This window comes from Chenopodium album, chromosome 14 (genome assembly GCF_948465745.1).
Source record: "Chenopodium album chromosome 14, dcCheAlbu1.1, whole genome shotgun sequence".
Taxonomy (NCBI): Eukaryota; Viridiplantae; Streptophyta; class Magnoliopsida; order Caryophyllales; family Amaranthaceae; genus Chenopodium; species Chenopodium album.
In genome coordinates, this window is record NC_137847.1 from 9602582 (window position 1) to 9620678 (window position 18097).

The 18097-nt window shown below is 31.3% G+C and overlaps 3 protein-coding genes across 3 annotated transcripts; all 3 read right to left on the reverse strand.

The window, feature by feature from the left end:
• Positions 1 to 4091: 4091 nt before the first annotated feature.
• On the reverse strand, positions 4092 to 4770 carry LOC145578848 (auxin-binding protein ABP19a-like). Its single transcript, XM_081636146.1, has one exon. It carries the CDS (start codon positions 4768 to 4770, stop codon positions 4126 to 4128), a length of 645 nt encoding a protein of 214 aa, XP_081492272.1. The 3' UTR covers positions 4092 to 4125.
• A 1985-nt stretch (positions 4771 to 6755) lies between these two features.
• LOC145578849 (auxin-binding protein ABP19a-like) lies at positions 6756 to 7443 on the reverse strand. Its single transcript, XM_081636147.1, has one exon. It carries the CDS (start codon positions 7415 to 7417, stop codon positions 6779 to 6781), a length of 639 nt encoding a protein of 212 aa, XP_081492273.1. The 5' UTR covers positions 7418 to 7443; the 3' UTR covers positions 6756 to 6778.
• Positions 7444 to 12151: 4708 nt separating this feature from the next.
• LOC145578850 (auxin-binding protein ABP19a-like) lies at positions 12152 to 12793 on the reverse strand. Its single transcript, XM_081636148.1, has one exon. The coding sequence runs from the start codon at positions 12791 to 12793 to the stop codon at positions 12161 to 12163; it is 633 nt and encodes a 210-aa protein (XP_081492274.1). The 3' UTR covers positions 12152 to 12160.
• Positions 12794 to 18097: the final 5304 nt, after the last annotated feature.

Here is an 18097-nt window from a genome sequence, read left to right on the forward strand (position 1 = left end):
CTCTTCGCGTCCCTCCATCATCCTTCCTCTTCTCCATTTTTTCTTTATCTCCTCCATTTTTCCTTCTCTCCTTCATTTATTCTCTGACTTTAATTGCCGCAAATGAGACAAAATTCAAAGAACTAGGTTAAAAATTGCACTACGAAGCTTTGTGAATTCCGTCATCAACACCAACCTTCAACCGTCACCTCCATTACCACCACCGTCACAAGCACGAGCCCACTGCACCGCCACGATCTCCACCATCACAAGCTCATGCTTAAACAAGTTAATGGTTTTTAGGGTCAAATTCGACCAGGAAAAGGCTACCATGAAAAGGCTAGATCTAGACTTTTCATGGTCGAATTTGGCCTTATAAACCAAATTCGAGGTGAAATTCAAAGTCTATTCTGGGTTTGAGGTATGTTTTCGTTTTTATATTTTTTTCTTGTTTGATTTTTTCGAATTTGGTTTAATTTTTTTTTTCGAATTTTCATGTTCGAATGTTTGATAATTTTTTTATTTATGTTCGTTTTGGGTTTAATTTTCGTTTTGATTTTTTGTTAATTTTTGGGTTTTATTTTTGTTAAATTTCAGTTTTATTTTCATTTTGATTTTGGGTTTGATTTTTTCTAATTTTGATTTTGGGTTTGATTTTGTGGTTTGTTTTTGGTGGGTAATTTTGTGGGGTTTTTATTGTTATTTTTGATTTAAATTTTGTATTTTGGTTTAGTTTCTGGTTGTTTGGGTTAAGATTGGCGGTGGTGGTGCATGGGTAGAGGTGGTTTTGGGTTGGATGTTGGCAGTGGTGGTGCGTGGGTAGAGGTTGTTTTGGGAGGTTGGCAGTGGTCGTGCGTGGGTACGGTGTGAATGCAGGCTAGGTTGCATTTGTTTCTGTTTTTTTTATTTTTTTGTAATTAATTAGCGACCGCCTATAGCCGTCGCAAATACCGATGTTTGCAACCGCAGCTCTACCGGTCGCAATTTTTTATATTTGCGACCGTCTTAGTACTTGTCGTTGAAAATAGAATAAACGGTCACATTAATTTTGCGACCGTCAACCGGTATTAAATTTGTTTTTTTGCGACCATGGAAATTGCGACCATCGCTTTGTGACCGTTGACGGTTGCAATCGTTTTTTGCGACCGTTTTTGCTATTTTTGCGACCGTTTGTGGCGGTTGCAAAAACCTTAATTTTATTTTTCCATCTCATAAAGAGTTGATCATCTTATTTTCCTACCTTATTTCATCTTTGATTATTCCCTAAGTAATCTCTTTTGCCATATTATTTTCATGACAAACACACTTTCCTAAATTCTATTATTCTTAATCACCTTAATATCAAAAGTTTCCATATTTCCTTATTCACTTCTCCAAGTAATTCCTTAATTCTTTTTACCATAATTCATCCTACATTCTCCTACCATAATTTCCTCATTCATGAGCCTATAAATACCCCTTCATACCTCTCATATTCTTCACACCAAAAACCCAATTCTCTTCTTCTCTCTTCTTCTTCTTTTCCCTAAACCTTTTCATACTTTTCTTCTCCTCTTTTTACACAAATCATCCCGTTTATCTTTGAACCCAGTTTTCGGGCACTTCTGGTCAGTTTTTGGGGTATTGACGATTCAAAGAAGATTGTTCCTCTCGAATAATCCTTGATTTTAGGCTCAAGAATCACCCAATTCGGAGTTGTATTGAAGGAGTTATGACCTCTGCAAGTTCTGCCTATTCTTTCCAACGAAAATTCAATTCTCTTTAATCCTATTCCTTTATCTTCTTCATGGTTAGTTTTCTAAAATACAAATATCTATTTCAAAGCTATAATTTTATATTAAAGTATTATTTTAAAAGAATTTTATAGTCCATGCACATTAGATTTGAGTTTATGTTGTGATAACCTAATGGTTATGTTATTTGCAAGGTGTATTCGTGATTGAACTTTGAAAGTGCGAAGTGTTGATTGATATTCGGAATCAAAGTTCTTGAGGTTCGTTTTGTGTGGTTTTTCTATCAAGGATCAAGGTACGTTTAGGTGGCTAGATACCTTTGAAAGTGATTGGTTTGAATAACATGTTTTATATGATTTTATTGGTGATTGAATTAAATTGATTTGAATTATGTTTGGAGGTATTGATTTAAATATTTAATTTGTTTTAATAAAAGTATTTTGAATGATTGATTTTTAAATCATGTTTTGAATGGTTTAAATTACTTATCGTGTTTAAATAAAGGAATTGATTTTAAAATGTTTGTTGAATTAAATAAAAGGTTTTTCAAGGAAGAGTTATTGATTTTGAAAAGTTATTAATATAAGATTTTATTCTCAAGTATCTATTTAAAAGGTTTTGATTTTGAAAGTATGTGGAATTATTAAAAAGGAGTTTGAATTATATTGGAATTTATTGGATATTAAAAGGATTTATTGAACCATTGAATTATTATTATTAATGCTTTATAAGCATGTTGGCAATCCCACTATGCGGATTTGGTTTATTGATAAGGCCTTGGACTTTGTATGACCCGGTCTTTCCTCAAGAATAGCCTTGTAATATAAGGAGAGTAACTTGGGGGGTGTGCACACTTGGGTGAGGAATTGGATTAAAAGAAATTGGTTCTTAATAAAGGAATTGGTTTATTAACTATTATTTTGAATATTGAATCATTGGAATCGGTTTTGGAATAATGAGTTTGGAATTTATTGGATTAATTATTGGAATTAATTTTTAAAGCATGTTTGCAAATAAATTGAGTTTACATTATCTTGCACTTATCGTACTTAGCATAAGTTGCTAATCTGTATTTCTTATTTGTTTTGGTTCGCCTTGTTTACCATAATGGTAAGCAGTGTTGACTATTTTCAGGTGGACTCATGAATGAGCATATGGGAGTCCTGGGATTTGCTTCACCTAATTTAGGAATGTTGGTCTTGTCTTTATTTTGAGTATTCATAACAACATTACTATTTTTATAAGTATTAATAAAAGAAAGTTGAGTTTCCGCTGCGAGTTTTGTTATTGAGTTAATTATTTGAGTAGCCTTGTGTAATCATGCGGCGGTAATACGCCCAAGTCTATCTCTACGACATAATTATACGTATTATACTGGTATTTCCGTAGAGGGAGATTTGGGGGTGTTACAAAACACCCTAGAGATAGTTTTTCTTTGAGTGAGAATAAAGCATCTAGAATTTTTGAAAAAGTACATTGTGATTTATAGGGCCCTTATAGACATGCATCATCTTGTGGTGCTCGATATTTTTTGACAATAGTTGATGATTTCTCTCGTGCTGTTTGGATTTATTTGCTAATTGATAAAACGGAGGTTTTATGTATGTTTATGTCTTTTATGGCAATGGTCGATAGACAATTTTCTCAAACAATTAAAGTTGTTCAAAGTGATAATCGCACCGACTTGAATTGTTTGCGTGATTTCTTTACTGCAACTGGCATCTTATTTCAAACACCATGTGTTGGGACTCCCCAACAAAATGGCCGGGTTGAGAGAAAATATAAACACCTTTTAAATGTAGGGAGGGCATTGAGATTCCAGGCCAATTTGCGGATATATTTTTGGGGTGAGAGTAAATGAAACTCAGATCATGCACCATACAGTGATACAACTGGATTTATCTAGAAAGAGACAATTTGTTCATTTGGCTTAAACGAGCAAATTTTGTTATAGTTAGGAACATAAAAAATTTATATATATATTTGCTCATCTCTAATTAAATGGTTAAAATTTATGTTTGTTTGGAAAGTGAAAAACTTTATTTTGGTTGAATCCTTTGGAATTATTAGTGTTGTTGGGTGATTTATATTGAAGTATTAATTTTTCTATGCAAGTCTGCAGTTTAAATATAAAGTAAAAAGACGGAGAGTTTAATTAGATAAATTTGTTCATATTTTAAATGTGCTCAGCTTAGACGAATTAGCAAATAAATAATGCCTCATTTTACACATTAAGCATAATTATCAACAATAATTAGATGGGCAATCAGGTGATTGAATTATTCATGTATACCATTACACATAATGATTTCTCATTAAGAAACGGAAATAATTATTACGTACACGAAAAAAAATGATTTGTAGTAGAATACCATGGTAGCTGAAATACCATGCACGTAGTAGAATCGGAGAATTAGTTAGTGCCACCAAAGAGTTTCTTCAACTTCTTCACCTGTATAGCATCCAACAAAGTCATCTTCTTAACCAATTCAGTAGGAAGGTCATTTGCACCTAGAGAAGGAGTAGTGATTTCGAAGCCAGGACTCGGGCTGTTTAAGGTTACAAATGCAAGAGCAGGAATTTTCCCGACATTAACTTGGAAATGAAGTAATGTAGGTGGAAAGATCATGATATCCCCCTTATGTAATGTTTTGTAGAATGCAGTGCCATTTGTGTCTATAAAACCAGCAACTATTGTTCCCTCGGATACAAGGATAAGTTCTGACACTCTGTGTGAATGAATTGGGACAGCTCCACGAACACCGAAGTCTAGACGTCCCATGGAAAGGCCTAGACCATTCAAGGCTGGGAATGTTACATCTACAGCAAAAGCGGAATCAAGATTGAAAAGCTGATTAGCTGTGTTAGTTATGTTACTTGGATTACGCAAACCAGAGAAAACAAAGTCATCTGCTGTAAGGCTAGCAGGATTTTTACAAGGGTATCCTGCTGGACCAACTGGATGATTGAAATCCGCAACACAATAATCAACAACTAATGTCGCATAAGAGAAAGGGGCGAGGAGAGCTAAGAGAAAGATAACTTTGAGAGCATCCATGTTTGAGGGAAGTTAGAGATATAAGATAGAGTGGGAATGAATCTTATGAATGAAGATATGTTTTGGTTAATGTGTTAGTGTCTTTTACATTGTCCCTATATATAGAATGTGCACGTACTAATACAACCTCGTAGAAATTTCATAATCATAAAATTCTTAATGCATGGGATCATGACTTACGTGGGAATAAAGATTAAAGTCCTATTAACATCTTCTGAGAACTTTATGAAATCATATATACATTATTTTCAAAGTTTAACCCCCGGATTTACTTTCTTGCTTTTTCTTTATGTTCACAATTCTTTGCTCAGTATTTAATCCCTTTAAAGGATCAACTAATTAATTAGCGTAACGGAATTTTGAACGCAAAAGAAACTTCTATAAATTTACTCACGAAGTGTCTAATTTGGCAACAAGCTACCGTAATAAATAAATTCTTTTGACGAATGATTATTTTTTGTAAAAAAAATTTGATGATATGGGGAAGACAAAATCAAAATCTCGCACAGGTTAACACGATCTGGTTAACCAAGTACTACTTGATAACCATCCTAACCAATGTTTTTATTACTATCTTCGATTTTTATTAGTTGCAAGTTTGGGGTATTATTTATGAGATATAAAATATTAAAGTTACAACTAAAAAAAATCGGAGGTAGTACTTTACTTGGTTAACTCCATTCTTAATTGATATTTACACAGCTAACACATGGTTCAACTAAGTTGTGTAGACCCACAAATCTTACAACAATTATAAGACTCATAAATGTTGGGGTAACAACATACTTCGTACATACGTGTGCTTATTTGGAGTAATAAAAGTCACCAAATGTATGTTTTTACGTAACTTCACTAGCTTGATATGATAGATTTGTTAAGAAATATATTCTTTAATTTATATAATACTAACAAAAAAATAAGAGAAACACCTCTTAGAGCAGTGGGCCAAAGGTGGCCTCGCATCCTTGAGGTGTGAAGTTCGATTATCATCAGGCAAATATTCCTTACAATTGATTGTTTTCAATATGACCATTATATTATTTTAATGGTAAATAATATAATTTTTGGTGTTTAGAGAGCCACAAGGGCAGGTGATGAGAATTAATCCCAGGATCACTTGAAATCGTGAGGGGAGCTCTAACCGCTTGAGCTATCCCTCACTCTCCGGTAAATAATATGATCGTAGTTTATATTTTCACATTATAAAATAGGCACTATTATATTATTTTAATGGTAAATAATATGATCAAAAATAAATTCAATTAACTAAAAATAAAATTAGTTCGGCAAAAATAAGGAGAAGTGAACATGGCCTAATTGGCTGCTAGGAATTTTTTCATTTGTCGAGATTAAGTAATGTTAGAAGTAAGTTGTATTGGGCTTCGCCTAACTGAAGTAGGGCTTTTTTTTATTAGACAGTCTCTCGTCATATAGATGATATAATATGATATTACAAAATTAGGCTATGTTTAAATCAACTTTTTTTAATTATTAGATTTGATTTGAACTTAATTTTTGAATTTTAAACTCTTTTTTTAATTAGATCTAGATAAGTTATTTAATTTTATAATTACCTAAATTTTGATCTTATATGTACGCTAGTTCAAAGGAAAAAAAAAACATCAAATGAGGTTTTATTAGATTCACATTAATGAATTTTCAAAATAGGTAATTTTCTTAATTTTTTCATTTCGAAATTAATGTATATAATGATAAAAACTCGCATATAAAACGATAAAAGAACTCAAACATAATCATTATAAATTTCGAACATATAATCTCAAGCTTTTTGGGTTTAAATAAAAACTTAATACAAAAACCTAAAGAAAAAAAAAAGTACATGTTATTCAATTTTACAATGGCACTCGTGTGTGTTCATGTACACGGATAAACGGATAAACTTAATTTATAAATATATTAAGTTTTTGAAAATAAAATACATTGCATATCATCTTTTATTACGTAGAGGTAAATTTTTATAAAACACATATATCATTGCAACATAGCATTAATTAGTGCCACCAAAGATTGATTTCAACTTTCTCACTTGCTCAGCATCCAACAAAGTGATCTTTTGAATTATATCAGTAGGAAGATCATTTGCAGCTAGAGCAACAGTTGTGGTTTGGAAGCCAGGGTTGGCGCTGTTTAAGCTAACAAACGCAAGAGCAGGCGAATCACCAACGTTTACTTGGAAGTGAAGTAATGAATGTGGAAAGATCATAATATCCCCCTTATTCAATGTTTTGTAGTAAGCAGTGTTATCCGACCCTATAAATCCAGCAATTATTGTACCCTCGACTACAAGGATAACCTCTGATACCCTATGTGCATGAATTGGAATAACTCCACCCACGCCAAAGTCTAATCTTGCCATCGAAAGGCCTAGACCATTTAGGCCAGGAAATGTAACATCAATTGCTAGGAATGCAGAAGCATTGACAATATTTGTTGTGTTACCTGGAACACTTAGACCAGAGAAAACAAAGTCATCCACAGTAACATTAGCGAGATTCTTACAAGGAAATCCAGCTGGGCCATCGGGATAATTGAAATCTGCTACACAAAAATCGACGACACTTGTGGTAGATGATGAGAGAGTAACAAGTAGAAAAATGAAAAGGAAGATTATTTTATGAGCATCCATGTTTGGAACAATTTTGAAATGTATGCTAGAATAAATTATTGTATGTCTAACTATGTTGTGTTTCATGTAGTTGTGATATTGTCTTTGTATTTATAACATTTGAAAGGTGGAATTATTCGCTAATCACTTGTTTTAATTAATATATAAATGAGTTAATGTCATATTCCTCGTCATCGTCGTTGTTAACGTGGATACTCGAAATCAATGTAAGCTGCCACATACAATCTTAGCTTGGATGAAAGTAATGGTAGAGTAACAAAGCCAAACTATTAATTAATTTAATTTTGGGGTTGATCTAAAAAATATTTTTTTTAAAATAATTTGACTATTGACAAATGGTTTGATTATTCCAACAAAAAATGAAGGAAAATAGGCCTAGAATCATTTTATATATCGTAAATCCATAAAAATATATTTTAAACCAAGGAAATATTTTCATAAAAAGTGGATGAAGATAACAAAATTACTTAATTTGTCCTTTTTTTTTCATTTATGGTTCACTTCAACCGTTGCAATAGCTGGTGATGGACATGGCCTTCGAAGTTAACAAAGAAAAAAGGTACTTGTATTTTTTATCAAAAGTAATATAAAAGGTTGTTGATAAAATTGCTAATTTTATACGAGTTTACCTATTCCTAGCTTATACTCTCTAGTGAATGATTTGAATGGTTAAAAAGGTGATACTTGTTCTACATAATCTAAGCTTTTTCAACTGGATTATGTGTAGATCTACATGAACTTACTACGTTCAAACTTTGAATTTTCATACGGCTTAGCTTTGCGCTTCAAACGTCTCAAATTTCAAATATACATTAATATTTAACATTATGCTGAGTACAGTGTATTTAATTTGTAGAATACCATTATTATTATTATTATTATTATTATTATTATTATTATTATTATTATTATTATTATTATTATATACTTTGTATTTCATTTTCAGAAGAATTGTATTATAAATATTGTTATATACTTCGTATATGCTTTTAAAAATATCATGAAAAATTATTTTTAAAAAATGGCTAATAACTAGAATGTTAATTTACTGGTATGATGACTATGATCTATGAAGATATTACTCTTGACATACAATACTACTTACATATTTCAATTAGACTCATGTCCGTTTTATCAAACAAAATCTCTGAAATCCAAACTATTGATGAGCCTAAAACAATCTTAACTATTGGGTAATCTTTTTAAAACTAAAAATTCTACAATGCCATTCTTTAAAAATGACACCACAATTTGCTGATGTGGTGAAATCTGATTGGCCTGTATTTAGTATTTTTATTTTCATTTTGAATTATTTTTAATGTCCATAATGTATTAAAATTTTATTTTTGTATGTATTCTTTTTAATACATGTAAATTTTTAAGAAATACATAATTATAAATTATGAAAGTCTATTTTTATAATATTAATTAATTTTCGAATTTATAATTATAATTAAAATTCAAAAAATTAAAATTGTTCATCATTGTTCATATTGTTCATCATTATTCATCAATCACGTCATAGTTTAGCTCCCCATTCCCATAATCAATGTTAGTTGTTCATAAATTTGTAAATCCGAACTAAAATCGAGATAAAAATTCAAAAACAAAATGTGTTTTTGCTTTTTGCTTTTTGCAATTTTTTATTTTAGGTTTTTGTTCATAAAAAAATCTCAGCAACAATCTCATTTATAAGAATTTGCAAAGGACGAATTCCACTTTGAATGGTTTGAAAATCTGATTTATGTGAACTCAAATTGTGCAATTTTGTCAAAGAACATGGAGTATCAAGTGTCTTGAAGATGAAGTGGTCGCATTTATTTTTTGTTCGCAACCCGCCAACCCCTATTTGATCCAATAAATATAATTAAGTTTTCACGAACTTGTTTGTGGGTTAGGTAATGACCTAAATAAAAACAGGTAATGACCTAACTCAGTACATGTAATTACCTAACCACAAACAAATTAAAAAAATGCAGATATCGATTCTGGATCAAACAAGTTTGTGAAAAAAAAATTTGTCAAAAATAATACAAACTTTGAACAATCCGCCAAAAACAAGTCAAATTTTTAATTATTTTTGAATAATACAAACTTTGAGGGTATCCACTTTAAACACGTTAAAACCGATTAGTTACCTCATGAACAGGTTATTTGGAACACGTGACATTGTATTATTTTTATAAAACTATTAAATAACTTTACAAGATAAATAAAAAAATTAACCGGCTAAATAAGTCGTAGGTAAAATAACTTGTTTAAAGCGGGTATCCCTCAAAGTTTGTATTATTTAGAAATAATTAAAAGATTGACTTGTTTTTAGCAGACCGCTCAAAGTTTGTATTATTTTTGACAATTTTTCCTAAAAAAAAAAATTAACTCTAAATTGCAGAGTACACCCTCGTTATCCATTGATATGATCTTCATAAAAATTGAAATATCCGTGCTTTAAATCATCATAATACACGCTCCTAATGCTATTTTCATCCTCAAAACTTTCAAACAACTTGATTTTTACATAAATCAAAATTATCAATCGAACCCTAAAACGAAATTCGTATATGGTTCATGGGAGCATATTCGAAACCCAATAAATTCGATGTTTGGACGAAATTTTTACGTCTAAGTTGCGAATAGATTATACAAGATTTTTGGGTGGTTAATTTAGATCATGAATGAAGAACAATCATGAACAATGATGCTTTTTTTATTTTCTAAATTTTAATTATAATTTACTTTTCGAAAATGATTTTAGAAAGATAAAAATAGATTTTAAAAACAAAAAATTAATTACGTATTCTTTAAAAAAAATACATATATTTACAATTATACATACATGTATAGTAAATTTAGGCTTTTAAAAATAAGTCAAAAATTGACCAATCATAACAAGACACGTCATCATATTATGGTGTCATTTTTTAAAAAATGACACAGTAGATAGGGAACCTTGTTAAGTACTCCCTCTGTTTTTTTTTAAATGCATCAATTTGATTTTTGCACTATTCACATACCATAATTGACTTAATTTTTTTTACCTCTATAAAATAAATATATGTTATTATATAATGTATCATTAGATTCGTCATAATGTCTAGTTTCAAAATAAAATTTTGTTATAACTTTTACTAATTAACAATTAAAAATATTAATGGTCAAAGTTGCATCTCGACAAATGTGTCGGTCAAACTGATGCAACTAAAAAAAAAAAAAAACAGAGGGAGTAATTTATAAATTTTAGAGCATGTAATTTTCTTAACAACTTTCAGCTCTGAATAATCAATGGGATAATCTTGTTATTTAAATATACTTGTACATTGAACTATTGAAAGTTTGTGACTAGATTCTTTGGATTCAATCTAATTCCCTATTAATATACATATTTTTCTAATGAGACTGCAAACTAGTTAGCTTCTTAACGACTTTCATGATTAAACGAATCTCATACTCGAATGTACTCTCCACGTTGTCTTGTTATGTAATAACTTAGGTTATTTTTTGTAATTTTACATTATTATAAACAGTTCGTATTTCTTTGAGTGCAAGTTATTTATAATTCATCGGTCTTACTACAATTTGAAGATATTTTATTTTTTAAACAGTGTGTCCATTTGTCATTGATTTTTAAAAAGTTGTCTGAAATATAAATAAAATTATCTTCATTTGACCAATATCCTTTAATTTGAGTTCAAAGTTTTAAAGCCATTTACACTAACATTTGGTTACAATCATGAACGTCATAATAATTGTATCTATTTTATGCAATACGAGTATATTGATAGTGCAAAAGTAACATCTAGTGCACCAAAAAAAAAAAAAAAAAAAGAAAAAAAAAGTGCAATCTTTATACAATAAAATGACGCAACGAATGGTGTGATTATTGTAGAACTTATTAAACACAATAATGTCAAATTTGATTTTTAAAAGCCGCTACATTTTCAGGAGCTGAGAGAAGATTGCATAGCCACTAAGTCATTAACTTTTGGATTTCTCTTTGTAAATTTTGGGTAAGTAAAAAAGCCTCTAGCATAAAATAATAATGTTACCCTTTCATGAGAGTTGATCGTCACTTTTGAAGGTATCACGACTTTGTGTGTTTAAGTTGTAATTTAGTACTCATATTATTTCACAGCCACTAATATATCTTAAGAGTAAACGAGTAGTTTTATGCTTATATCATTTTATGATAAAATAAAAGTGAATATAATTCACATAATTACATTCACAATTATTCAGTAATATAATGGTATTGGACTTTTATAGCTTAGTCTAGATGGTGTGGACTTCAACTTGTAGAATATGTCATGTAAAAGAAAACAATTATACGAAGTATATGATTATGTTCTCTATTGTGAAAATGTACATCATATTCAGAAGAAGCATTGGATTTTGTAACATTAATTCTCTTCAAAAAATTAGGGTTTTATACCTATATAACTAATTAACGACAAAACTTGAATCGACAGAATGAGAAAGAACTACGCGTTCTAGCATTCTTAACTTGTAGGACATCCGAGTATCAATATATATTCATAATACAGAATCAAACGATACATGCATAATGTATTAAATTGATAGCTAGTGTTGAAAAGAACTAGTACAAGTAATATGATACTCCATATTATTGTACATGTTATTCTATTTTACAATACATATTTTATAAATTACACGTGAAAATGTTAACAATCAAGATCATGTGGCATATTAATGTATATGTGTATGTTATTATTTTATTTACTTATTTTAATTTGTTCCACCAAATATTCTCTTCAGCTTTTGGACTTGTGCAGCATCAAGCAAAGTGATCTTCCGAATTATTTCAGTTGGTAAGTCATTTGCTGCCAAAGAAGTAGTAGTAAACTGGAAACCAGGATTTGCGCTGTTCAAGCTAACGAATGCAAGAGCAGGAACATCACCCACGTTAACTTGGAAGTGAAGTAATGTATGTGGGAAGATCATAATATCCCCCTTGTTCAATGTTTTGAAGTACGCGGTGTTATCTGAGCCTATAAAGCCAGCAATTATTGTTCCTTCAATGACTAAGATAACTTCTGATACTCTATGTGAGTGAATCGGAACAACTCCACCCACTCCTATGTCTAACCTCGCCATGGATAACCCTAGACCATTCAGAGCCGGGAAAGTGTTGTCAAATGCTTCAGTAAGGCCGACATTGAAGATGTTTGTTGTGTTGCCTGCAATACCTAAACCAGAGAAAACAAAGTCATCCACGGTTAGGTTAGCAGGATTCCTACAAGGATATCCTGCTGGTGTAACAGGGAAGTTGAAGTCCGCCACACAGAAGTCAATGACGCTAGTGGCGGACGAGAAAGAAACAAGGAGAGAGAAGATGATGAAAACTTTAGAAAGATCCATGCTTGCTAAATGTTTAGAAAGTTGGAATTGTAAATGATGAGGGTATAGCAAGTAGTATTAAGTAATAGTAGTACTTATGTTGGTTTGTTGTCTCTCATTGTGAAACTTGGGTTCCTTTATATAGAAGCATTAGGCGGTGGAAGTACCTTTTTTATTGTGCATCCTTGGGAAACAAGAAAAGTTTATAATTATATCATCGTCATTGCTTATTTGATGGGATTATGTAAGTAAAACACAAATTAATAAGCTCCACAACAAATCAAAATCGTTTTTTATACAGCGACGGAAAACAATTACAAATTATCTCTTTATTTCCTTTTTGGGTTCTAATTTGGATTTTACACGTTTATCAATACATATATCTTTCATTACATATATTTTTAATATAGCATTACCAGTTTTTTAAGCACTCAATGAAATTATATATACAAATAACTACATGAATAAGTTTTTTTTCTTATGTATTGAGAATAAAGTAAGAATATTTCCTCAAATTGTGAATAACTACAAAATTCTAAACAAGGAACGTAAATATTTGCTAGGTGGAGTAATTAAGCTCAATTTTCATCTCGAGTCTGAATTGAAATTGTACATGAATGTGAATATTTCCTCCAAATCTCTAATAATCACTTTCATTATAGGTGATTACTGATTAACACTTATTACAAGCTTAGAGACACGAGTGATGCATGTGTGTGCAATATAAAAAAAATATGTCATGCTCGATTCTCTAATTCTGTTTTATATTTTTTCCTGAAATATTATTCTCCTTATTCTAATAAAATAAAATAAAAAATAGGTTTAAAAATTATTGATAAAAAAACAAAAAATATATACATATATGTTATTTAAAAATATGTTGAAAAAACCATGGTGGTTAGATAATACTTCCTCCATTTTATAATACTTGCAATACTTTCCTAAAATGGAAATGTCACAATATTTGCAATACACTATAAATGGAAAGTTATTTTAGGGAAAAGATGTACTCCCTCTGTCCCCAAAACTTCGACCCTTTTGGGTTGATTTCGCGGTTATTAAGAAACTTAAATAAAAAGAAATAAAAACATATTGGAAAGATAAATTTACATGGGGTTTGTAAAAAAGTAGAGAGATAAAGTATTAAAAATATATGAAAAAACAAAATTTTATATGGGAAATCTAATTTTGCACAAATATTGTTGTAAATTGGTAGGTATTTTAATGCAAATAGGTCGATCATTTTGGGACTAAAATTATGCCAAAAGGGTCGATGTTTTGGGGATGGAAGGAGCACTATTTCCCTTATTTAAAGCACATGACCCACTAAATTACACTCCTAACAACCACACACCTCATTTTAAAGTGTATTATATCATATGAACTCCATATTTCTTATATACCGTGAAAAAGTGTGTGTTGCAACTATTAAAAAACGGAGGAAGTAGGATATAACTTTTGTAAAAAAAAAAAATAAATAAATAAATTGATGGTAGGGTTTTTTTTTTTTTTTTTTTTTTTGTAAAAATAAGGATATTTGGTGTTTTTTTTTTTTTTTTTTGAAAAAAAATGGTAGTTTTTTTTTTAAATAAAAAAGAAGAAAATGAAAGGGGTATTTTGGAAAAGTGAAATTTATCACCCAAAACCCCTTTTAACTTTATAGGCAAAATTGACCACAACACCTTGAAGTACGGCTTAGGTGCACTTAGCACCCTGAACTATGCATAGTAGCAAAAACACCATTAGTTATGGTGTTAGGTGCAACGTGTGCCTTAAATGAAAATTTCCGGCCACTTATTACATCGGATGAGGTAAATCCATGTGTGCTAAGTGGATGGAAGACTACAAAACTGTTCTGGAGAGTGAATATTCACCTCATCCCAGTGAAATAAATTACCGGAAATTTTCATTAATGGGATGCGTTGTACCTAACACCATAGTTGGTGGTGTTTTGGCTACTACGTAAAGTTCAGGGTGCTCAGTGCACCTAAGCCATACTTCAGGGTGTTACGGCGAATTTTGCCAACTTCATATATTACTATAGATATTATATTATATTATATTTATTTTATATTATTATGTATTGCTTATATGCCAAGAAATTGCTTAATCTTCTACCGGGAAAGAGTTGCCTATCATATGAAGTTGCTCCCCTAAAACGATAGCTAAATATAAAGATGCTTAGTTCTTGTGTCATTTGAATTCTAGCAACAAAGGGAAGTTATTATCTAAATCAATCATTTCACTTTGCACACAATTTGTGAATCCGGAATCCCGATAACTTAGGGCCTTAATCATATAGAGTAAGAATTCCTCAAAAACTAACCTGATCCGAGAACTCGACCTGAACCGGCAATGATCTGAACCTGATCTATACCCGAATAATGGGGTGAAACTAGTGACCTGTAACCCGACCTGAATCGACCTGATGTTAACCGACAACCGATTTGATCCAATTTTTTATGACCTAAACCCGAACCTGCACCTGATCTGATAGTAACCGTCAACCGATTTAATCCGACCCGACAACAATCTGAACCCGAATTAGTACCCGACCCGATTAGAACCTGAAAACGATTTTAACCTAACACAAACTGTTATTGACTCGAGTCATGAAAGGTTTAATAAAATTTTACACACCTTTCGTTCCGGTAAACCCTCAATCCTTAACAAAATATTGGTACAATTTGTTCAGCTTATATACCTTTTGTTTTCTATTACTTCGCATATAGGCTTAATAAAATCTTGATAATATTTGATCAAATTATAAAAGGCGTAATTATATAGGTTCAGGTTCACCACATCGATATTTATTCGAATTGAACTTGAACCAAAACCAAGAATGATCTAACTTTAAGATTATCTGACCAAATAATTATCTAGCCCAACCCTAACCCGAACCCGAATATACCATCTATTAACCCGTCCAAATCCGACTCAACACAACTCGAACCTAAAATTGAACCCGATTTGATTTTGACTCGAATCGAACCCGACCTATACCCGAAAAGGTAAACAACCCGAAATAATCTAAATCAAAATTGACCCGACCAGAACCTGAACCTGATCTGAGGCTAAATTGACCTGAAAAACCTGATCCTAATTCAACCCGAAACCTGATTTAACCCGACCCAAACCCGACTTGAATACCCAAATTCACAGCTCCAAAGAATTCTGCTAAACTACGAGTTTAATCTAATCACCTCTACAATTTATATTATCATGACGCTAGTTCTAATAGTCCTTGTGATTTTGACCCTTGCTTGCCCCTTTACTTTGTCAATGAATCAATAATTAATAAGCCAAGTCGGATTATTTATGATTACTTTGACTTAGGCATAACGACGTAATCTTTATATGCATGTTACTGAACAATTCCTTTAATTTACTTTTTATATATAAAAAGTTCATTACTCAAATCTTAGAAAGTGTTGATTGTTTATTTAAATAATGTAGACTGTTTCATGTTTACACTGAATATAGAATATTTGCGCGTAATAAGAAAAATCTAGAGGACCAAAAAAAAAAAAAAAAAGCTTTAAAAACAAGTGAAACGCGTAGTTTATCACATCACTATTAATTAATTAGTTTCGAAGCACCCTCTAATATCAATTAAATACTCTAACTAACTAAAGACCTAAAGTTATTATAATCTCTACCTCCTTTTCCTTTTTAATGTACTGTTGAATTATCTACATTTTCTTTACAAAAGAAAAAAAAAAATCGTTTTCTGTTCGATCTTCAGTCAACCCATGTTTGCGTGGGATTGATATAGATACTAGATTAAAATTGCCTCAAAAAAAAAAAAAAAAAAAAAAAAGATTATAAATATTAGATTACATCGTTGATCATATATAAAGTTATTAAAAATGAAGCAATTTTCGGTGTCTTTCCCCATACTGCAATATCAATATGATAGATTTGTCATTTGTGTAATAGAGACAAGTTTGTATGAATCATTGAATTGATTCGTGTTCCTTTTTTTTTTTGAGGAAAAAATTGATTCGTGTTCCTATACGTCCTTTAATTTCGAGTTTCGCTAAGTAACTTGGGGCTGAGTTTCGTCAGAATTTTTATCACTACTACTGGTAATCACTTGTATTTAACAAAGGAAATAGTTGCTTGGTGAAGGTAAAAGTTAAAATCATTGAGTTTAAATTATACTTGTACCTAATTATTAAAAAGGAAATATGGAAATTAATAATCTCACATACTTTATCTATAATAAACAATCCTGTCTTTTAATTATTCCATAACAATCCCACTTTTGATAGGGATCTTTAATTAACGATTCCTGACCCTTACCAGTTGGACTGTTTTGGTAACCAATTATCTTAAGTTATAAGATATGTGTCGACGTTTAATAGCTTTATTCTATTTTTTTAAAATTAAAAAAAAAATCAAAAATAATTTTTTTAAAAAAAGGCACATCCCCAACCCTACAACTCATAAAGCCTGAATGGCAACTCCTGTGCCGCCCCAGCCTTAATACCACCTTCCCCTCGCTCTCGACGTCGTCTCATTGTTGCTGGCACATTCCTCATCGTCACTACCATCTCCGTCGCTTTTTGTTAAGTCTATATTATCTACAATTTTTTTGTTCTTCCATTTGTGATTCACTAGAAATTTACCTTTGTGTTTGAATCTTATGATTAATGAACAACAAAAGCATAATCAACAAATACATGGCAGCAATTTGTTTATGAAATTGGATAATCTAGAGAATTTGTCAGCATTTTGTATCTATAAAAATTATTGCGCGCATTTGTTGATTTTTAATCAAGATGTTCAAGGTAGTGTATAAATGAAGAGCCTCTGAATAATCGAAAAAATTGTGACATTAATTGAATATTGGGGCCTTCGAGGTGAGTGAGAGCGGTGAAGTGAGGGTGTAGGAGTCTGATAAGGTTTTCGTGGTGGTCTGGGGCGGGTTTACAAGTTGGTTAGGGTGTTTTCGGGCCTGGGGTGGGCTTGGTGGGGGTTTTCGAGGCTAGGTTAAAATTTTTGGGGGCTGGGTGGGGTTTTTTGGGGCTGGGGTTGGAGTTTTCAAGGATATGTGGGGGTTTTCAAGGCTGGGTTGGGTTTTCGGGGTGGTTATAGGGTTTTTCAACATGGTTGGAGCGTTTCGTGGTGGCTTGGAGGGTGGGAGTGGCAGTAAGGGGTGAGGGTCGAGATGGCCATGGTGGTAGACTGGTGGCTTGAGGAGAGAGATTTAGAAAAAAAAAATTAACCTGTTGAACAAGTTGTAGGTTAAAGGGATTGTTAATGGATGATCCCTTCCAAAGGTGGGATTGTTTTGAAATAATCAAAAAGTTAGATTGTTTA